At 64.6% G+C, this 7833-nt stretch overlaps 1 protein-coding gene across 1 annotated transcript; it reads right to left on the reverse strand.

Annotated features, from left to right (window-relative positions):
- Positions 1-36: 36 nt before the first annotated feature.
- SLC34A1 (solute carrier family 34 (type II sodium/phosphate contransporter), member 1) lies at positions 37-4861 on the reverse strand. The gene is given in 14 exon segments (XM_009893313.1): positions 37-699; positions 805-929; positions 1098-1214; positions 1613-1741; positions 1744-1764; positions 2011-2054; positions 2199-2314; positions 2647-2842; positions 2930-3041; positions 3151-3294; positions 3568-3696; positions 4152-4334; positions 4490-4606; positions 4832-4861. Coding segments are annotated over 13 exon segments (1974 nt in total). The 5' UTR covers positions 4593-4606; positions 4832-4861; the 3' UTR covers positions 37-144.
- Positions 4862-7833: the final 2972 nt, after the last annotated feature.

Consider the following 7833-nt stretch of genomic DNA (forward strand, 5'->3'; position numbering starts at 1 on the left):
GGGGCGGGGTTGCGAGGGGCGGGAGCCTCTGTGAAGAGACACACAGCCAGGGCGCAGGCGCTCGGCATTTATTAGACACCAGCTGAGTGGGGATGGCAGAAACCGGGTGGCCATGGGAGCGGTGGCCTGGGTGTCCAGTGCCGACTAGAGCCGGGTGGCACTGTGCAGGGGCAGGCGAGGGGAGCCCACCCGGATGGCAGGGCCAGGCACCTCCTCAGGGTAGGAGAGCGCGGGGTTGTCCAGCCCCAGCCTGGCCTTGTCACGGGGAGGGCCACCGCGCTCCTCCCATCCCTCGGGGCTGCGGCAGCGGTCGGTGCAGCAGAGGGTGGCCCGGGTGATGAGCCGGTCGAGGGGCTGCAGCGAGGGCATCCAGGCAGGGAGGGAGTCCCAGGCCTCCAGCCATTTGGGCAGGCGGCCAGGGCTGCGTGCCTGCAGAGCGTTCACCAGCCCCACAAAGAAGAGGAGGCTGAGGAAGGGTGCGCCCACCCCCACCAGCACCCGCCATCCCGCCATGGAGATGCCGAAGATGAGGGAGGGGAGCAGGAGGAAGCAGACGATGAGGTACAGCACGGCAAACCAGCGGTACTTGGCTGTGCGCTCGCCCAGCGCCTTGGCCATGCGGATGGGCAGGCGGGTGAAGGGCAACGGGTACCACAGCAGGATGCCGGAGATGTTGAAGAAGAAGTGGCAGAGGGCAATCTGCAGGGACAGCATCCCTGTCAGCCTGGGCACGTGGGCTTCTCCCAGCCCCTGCCTTGCCCAGTTCTTCCTGCCATCCTGGCCATGGCCCCAAGCTGCCTGTACCTGGAAGGAGCTGGCCAGCTTGTCCCCTGGGCTGGCCAGGGCAGCCAGGATGGCAGTGGTGGTGGTGCCGATGTTGGAGCCCAGGGTCAGCGGGTAGGCACGCTCAATGCTGATCACCCCCAGGCCTGTGGGAGAGGCACCACATCCCGTCCCATCGCTCCTCACCAGTGCCATACCCACACTCTCCCAAGGAGGTATGGCTCCTTCTGCCCCTCCAAGGGCCCTAGCACCCAGGGGCCTTTGGTGGGGGGGGACCAGCGCATGGCAGGGGACCACACATGGCTGGGACTCACCGATCAGGGGTGTGATGGCTGAGGTGAAGACAGAGCTGCTCTGCACCACGAAGGTCATCCCAGCCACCACCACCATGGCGAAGTACCCGGTGAGCCAGCTGAGCGGGTGCGGGAGGTCTGCCACGGCATGGCCGTGGGCACAGGCATGGACACAAGCATGGACACATCAGCTGGGAGCAGCCCAGAGCTCCTACATTGTGCTGGGCAGGGAGGGGGCTGTGGGTCCAGGCTCTGGGTATGGGGTCAGGCTGTGGTTATGGGGCCAGCCTGGTGGCTGGTGACTGGGATGGCTGGGGAAAGAGGATGTGGACACCAGGAAGCCATGACAGCCATAATCAGAGTGGGGATAAGGGGCAGGCAGAGGACATGGGGGTCAGGCAGGGGTGGGGGTTAGTAGCAGCCAAGGATGGGTCTGAGGATGGCAGGTGGGGAGAGAGACGGGGCTGGGGATGGTTGGCCATGGGGCAGGTAGTGTCCCATCCCACTCACCCCAAAGTGGTCCCTGTCCCACTCACCAGTGTTGATGACCTTCTGGATAGCTTTGGCCACTTGCCCCTTCAGCAGGGAGTTGAGGAGTTTGACCAGGAGGATGAGGCAGGTGCAGAGCACAGGGAGGGACCCAGCCAGCAGCACCAGCCCAGCGGTGTGTCAGTGAAGAGATGCTCACCTGCCCCACAGCACGGCTGGGCGAAGGGCTGGGGCTGGCCCGGCCCCACTCACAAAACTGCACCCCCCCAGATAGCCCCACACCTGGACCCCAGCCCCAACATCTCCCAGTCCTGTGCCACATCATGACTCCAGCCCCATGCCCAGCACCTCTCCATCCCACATACATCCCCCAGCCCTACCTGCACATCCCCAGCCCCACACCCCGTGTCCCCCAGCCCTGCCCAAGCCCCCCACATCCACTCACACTTCTGCCTGGTGACATTGTGGAGACTCTCAATGCCCTTAGTGCTGCAGTGGCCAGGGGCTGTGCAGGGCAGGGGGGGCACAAGCCCCACAGCAGCCATCTGCAGGGAGAGGGTGGTCTGCAGCTGACTGCACAGCGTCCTCAGCTGCCCACCACCCACCCTCCATGGAATTGTTTGATGACCCCACAAGGGCCACGGGCCTCTCACCTGTGGGCGTGCAGGGCCACACCAGACACGGATGAGGCTCCGGTTGCGCAGGCTCTCGTCCCCCGTTGCAATGCCTGTGATCACCGACTTGTCCAGCTGGAACAACACACACGTTGGAGAGGGCCCTTGGGGGCTGACAGCACCCCCAGCTTGGGACATCTTCACTGGGATTGGGACACCACTGACAGCCTGGGAACACTTGGATACAACCACCATCAAGGGGACACCAGTGCTGGGGACATGACCACCAGCAGTGGGACAGCAATGCTGGGGGACCACCACCAGCCTGGGGATACCACTGCCAGCCTAGAGACACTTGGGCATGACCACCACCAAAGGGACATCATCACTAGCATGGGGGACCCCAAAGCTGGGGAACCACCACCAGCCTGGGGACATCACCCTGGGGGACACCACATTGAGGAAACCTGGATTATGAGCTTGGTGAAGGGCTCTGTGATGATCTTCAGCAGGTCTGGAGCATCCTTCCCACTGCGAATGTTGAAGGTGGCCACAACCAGGCGGGTGACGTGGTGGAGGTACCCGCTTACCACCTCCAGTGGCAGCAGGACCAGCACTGACAGCCAGTTGAAGCAGTCGTGGACCGTGGCACCGGCAAAGGCCCTGTGTGGAGGAGCCCATCAGCATGGGGTGGCCCCCTGGGGGCAGCCCCCAGCCCCCTGAGTCCTCTCTGCCCCAACCGGCTCTCACCGTTTGAACTCACTGCGGTCACCAGCCTGCATGAGGGCCACAATGGTGTTGGTGACAGAGGTGCCGATGTTGGAGCCCATGATGATGGGGATGGCAGAGCGCACCTCCAGCACTGGGGACAGAGAGACCTGCTAGCACTGCACGGCCCGGCACAGGATGACCCCATCTGTCCACCCTATTCCCCAGCCTCAGGTCCCCAGGAGCCCCGTGGGTGCACTCACGCCCCGAGGAGACCATGCTGACAATGATGGAGGTAGAGGTGGAAGAGCTCTGCACCAGCACAGTCACCAGGATGCCCACCACCAGCCCAGCAACTGGGTTGGAGAGGATGGCGTTGTCCTTGAAGATGTCCCCGGCCACCTTTCCTGCAAGAGTGTGAGTGGCAGGGGGGGGGGGGGGTGGGTGCCACCACACACTCAGGTGCCCCTGCCACCCTACCTCCGGCCAGCTGGAAGGCAGAGCTGAGCACATCCAGGGAGCACACGAAGAGGTACAGGAACCCAAACATCAGGGGCACCTTGAGAAGGGAGACACAGATGGACTGGACCCTGGCCCAGCACCCCAGCTCTGTGCAAGACAAGAGAGAGTGTTAAACACTGGCTGTGGCACAGCACTGGCTCCCCCCCCTGCCACCCTACCTCCGGCCAGCTGGAAGGCAGAGCTGAGCACATCCAGGGAGCACACGAAGAGGTACAGGAACCCAAACATCAGGGGCACCTTGAGAAGGGAGACACAGATGGACTGGACCCTGGCCCAGCACCCCAGCTCTGTGCAAGACAAGAGAGAGTGTTAAACACTGGCTGTGGCACAGCACTGGCTCCCCGGGCTCCTGCAGCCCTACACCATCCTCCCGTGCCCCTGGTGGGATGGGGCTCGTGTCCCCGGCTGTGCCACCACTCCCTGGGCCACCTCCATCTCCTCCCACCCCGGAGCGCCTTGTGCTAACCGCCCCCCTTGGTTCTGCCCGCGAGACCTTGGGGAGCTGAGGGTCTCCCCCGCTGGCATGCAGCCCACCATGCTGGGGGGACAGGCTGGGGTGCCAGCGTGAGGACTGGCACTGCCAGGCAGTGGGGAGGAATTGCTGCCCGTCCCAGGGACAAAGCTGGGGCTCTCCTGGCACCCCACAGTCCTGGCACTCTGAAAGCCCCCTTCATTGCCTCTGGCAGGTCTCTGGGGTGCTCCCCAACACGGGTGCTGTGTCCCCGGTGCCTGGGGGTCTCACCTGGCTTCTGCAGCTCGTCCAAGGCCAGTCGGGGCCCCTGCCAGGGCAGCGCGTCCAGCTCGTACCGCTCCCTGCCCTCGCCCAGCCGCCCCGGGGAGCCGGGGCAGGGGAAGCCATGGTCAGGGCAAGGCACCGCACTGACGGTGAAGGGGCAGGTATGGGTGCCCGGCAGCCGGTGCAGAGCTGGGGAGAAGGGGCACCCACGTTACGGTCCCATCCTCATGGGGACCCCCTGGCAGAGGAGACCCAGGCACTGCCTGGGCCGGGATCTGGCCAGAAGCAGAGCTGAGCCCAGCAGGGTGAGGAAGAGCAGGAGGAGGAGGGCTGAGGGCACCTACCTTGGGGGCTGGGGCAGTAGGCAAACTGGGGCCCATGTACCACCCTTCCTCCCCGCACCGGGCAGTGGGGCAGCACCGGGCTCTCCCTCCGGTAGGGCAACATCACTCCTGCTGAGGCTGAGCAGAGGCGGCCACGTGTCACCATGGCGGAGCCATGGCTGTGCCATGCTGACCGCCACCAGCCCCTCAAATCCTCACAGTGCTGGCACCACCGAGGAGCACCATCCCATCACCCGGTGGTCCTCTGGGCCACCAGCTGCCACCGTGCCACTCCAGTGAGCTCCCACAAGGGCAGGTAGGGGACACGGGGAGGGGACCCTTCCTGCCCAGGTCCCTGCTCACCTGGGGCTGGCCGGGCACTCAGGGCAGCACCATGTCCACATGCCACATCCACGCGTCCCTCCAGCAAAGTGGCCCACGGGGCACCACGGTCCTTTATACACACGGCAAGAGCAAAGTCTAAGGAGCCCCGTGTTGCCCCTCGCCTCCACTCGCTGCTCACCTCCTCCCCAGAAATTCCTGCAGTTAATGGGTAACCCTGCGGCATCCCACGTCAGCCGTTGTCCTGGGGCGGGATGGGGCACGCGCCCCCGGGGTACCGCGCTGCCGGCACATCCCGCCTCGCCTGCCCGAGGCTCGGCATCGCCCCTGGGCGAGCGGCAGCCGGTGTGGTGAGGAATGAAGACAGGGCAGTGCTGGAGCCATGTCTGAGGAAGATGCTGGAGCAGCCTCAGCTCTCCATCACTTGGTGCTGGGTCCTTCATCCCCTGCATGAGAGGAAGAGGAGGAGAAGAAGGGCTTGGTGCTGGCGCTGCTGGGGTGTCCCAAACAGGAGGTGAGGCCATGCACACATCCACCATCCTTGGGGCCATCGAGCATCAGCTGCGAGGGACCTGGCTCTGCCCAGGGCATGCGCCGCCCTCACCGCCAGGGTGTTGGCGGTGGGTTACGTCAGCACCAGTGTGGTCCCTGTGTCCTGTCGCTGGTGGTGATGGTGGCACGCGGCCCGGCTCAGCCCGTGCCAATGGCTCGGCACAGAGCAGTCGGCAGCACTGCAAGGACTGCCTGGGGCAGAGCCCACATCTTCCCAGCACATGCGATACCAGGGTGGGCAGGAGCAGAGTGACACCAGTGTTGCCGTCACCACCTCCTCGACGCAGTTTATCATTACCTGCTGTTTACGCACCTCTGGCCAAGTTTCCATCCACCCACAAGGTGCCTGGCCAGCTCGCCTCCGCATCTGCCCAGGGGAGAGCCAAGGGCCAAAGGCCCCTCCAGCCCAGTGGCTATGGGAAACAGGCATGGAGGGGCTGTGCCACTGCCACATCCCTGTTCTTCCAGGATCAGGCACTCTCAGGACCCATCACCGTGGACAAGCCAGCTCCGATTGTATGGGGGGAGCAAGGGGAGATCCCTTAGGTACCCCAGGGTGCTCGGGGACAGCCCGTGGACATTTCTGCCACTGCTGGAACATCACCAAGCCTCCACCGAGTCACAAACCAATGGAGTTGAATACCCAGGAGGTGCCACAGGCACATGTCATGCCCCTGCAGGGCCTGGGGACCTTTCTGGATGGATGAGATGCGGTCAGTGGCACCCACGGAGCCCCATGCCGGGCTGCAGCGGGCAGGAGGCTGGTGTCCGCACTTGCCCCATGGCTGGGGGCTCTTGGCCAGCTGCCCCCACAATCATTAACATGGTGAGGCCTTGCCAGCTCTGGCTGTCACTCATTGACAGGGACGGGGCTGAAGTCCTTGGCCGTGCCGGCCCCACAGCTTCCCCTACACCATCAGTGGTGCCAGGAAAACAAGCTCTTGGCACTGCCCCTTGCTGCCGGGCAGGGTGGTACTGGAGCCAAGGGCTGGGTCCAGCCCTGCCCTGGGCCCGGGGGAGCTCTGTGGGGTACAGAGGGGCTGGGGGGACATCGCTGCCGGGAAAAGCACCATCCAGCCTCGGCGGCAGAGGAAGGAGAGGGACGCATGTCCAGGCAATGTTCTTTATTTCCCCCGGTTTCACACCACAGACGGGACTGAGCAGCACCACGGAGACATGGGGGGGCTCTGACCGGGGCTGTGGGGCCACAGCCATCTGCAGCAGCGTGGGGCTGGGTGGCCATGACCCTTGTCCGCAGGCGAGCCCTGGGGCTGCCCTGGGCCACCCCTCTGCCTCGGGCCAGGCAGTGGTGACAAAGCGGTGACCCAGGGAAGGGCCCCGGCACACATGGATGATGGAGGGATCTCCTGGCTGCTGTTGGGGGGCTGTCTCCATTGTAAACTGGCTCTGGGACCTCTGGGGACATGGGGCTGCCTGGGATGGGGACCAGCCAGGCACAGCCAGGTCCAGTAGAGCCGGGCTCAAGGTTTCTGCCCAGCACAGCTGCCGGCAGGGATGCCAGGCTGGGTACCCACACACGCGGCTGAGATGCTCAGCACCCAGGGGTGCTGCATTCCTCTGACACCCTGCAGGCCTGTCCCCAAGGGCTGAGCACCCATGGCCCCAGCTGGGCTGCCGCAGGGGGCCTACGGGGACCTGCTCCTGTGGATCGCTTCAGCAGCTGCCCACACAGGATCTCCCTGCGGGGACGAGGAAGGCTTCTTTGGCACAACCTGCTGCCTCTGCCTCTGCTCGGGGCAGAAAGCACATATGGCTCCGTGCCTCGCGCCACAACGGCACTGAACCTGGCAGGATCAGGCCCAGCCACACTCACACAATGCAGATGGTAACAACCTGCCCAAGACACAGGCCAGCGGGACCATGCTTACCCTCCCCAGGATGGTAGACCCGCACATGAACAAGGGGTAACCCCTGTTTCTGCAGGGTCAGGGTCTGGATCCGGCGCTCAGCTCCGGACACACGTTCTCCTGAGCCTGCCTGCCCACAGCACTGGTGTTCGGGGCTGGTGCCTGCCTTCCCATTCCACCCACCCATGTCCTCTATCTCCCACACATCCTTCCATTGGAGCGGTGCTTTCCTCACCCGAACAGTCCACAGGGCTGTGCCAGCCCGGCACAGGCAGGCTTTGTTGGGGCGGCAGCTCTGCCAGAGGCAGAGGCACTGGGCAGGACAGTGCCAGGCGTGCATGGGACATTGCAAAGTGCTTTGCAACAGGGGTTCAAACTATGTACAGCACTCCCTTGACGTGCACCAGGATGTGTCCCCCACTGAGGGGCATGGCAGCAGCTCAACCACTCACAGCGACACGACGTGACAGTTTGGGACAGGACGTGGACGAATCTGCGGTCCGGGCAGTGTCGGCAGTGCAGGGCAGGGGCTGGTTGGGCCCCGTGTTGAACCCCGGCATGGCCCGGGGGTACCACGCGCCGGGTGCAGACGTGCAGCAGGAC

The sequence above is a fragment of the Charadrius vociferus genome, unplaced genomic scaffold (genome assembly GCF_000708025.1).
Source record: "Charadrius vociferus isolate BGI_N301 unplaced genomic scaffold, ASM70802v2 scaffold1041, whole genome shotgun sequence".
In the NCBI taxonomy this organism is placed as follows: domain Eukaryota; kingdom Metazoa; phylum Chordata; class Aves; order Charadriiformes; family Charadriidae; genus Charadrius; species Charadrius vociferus.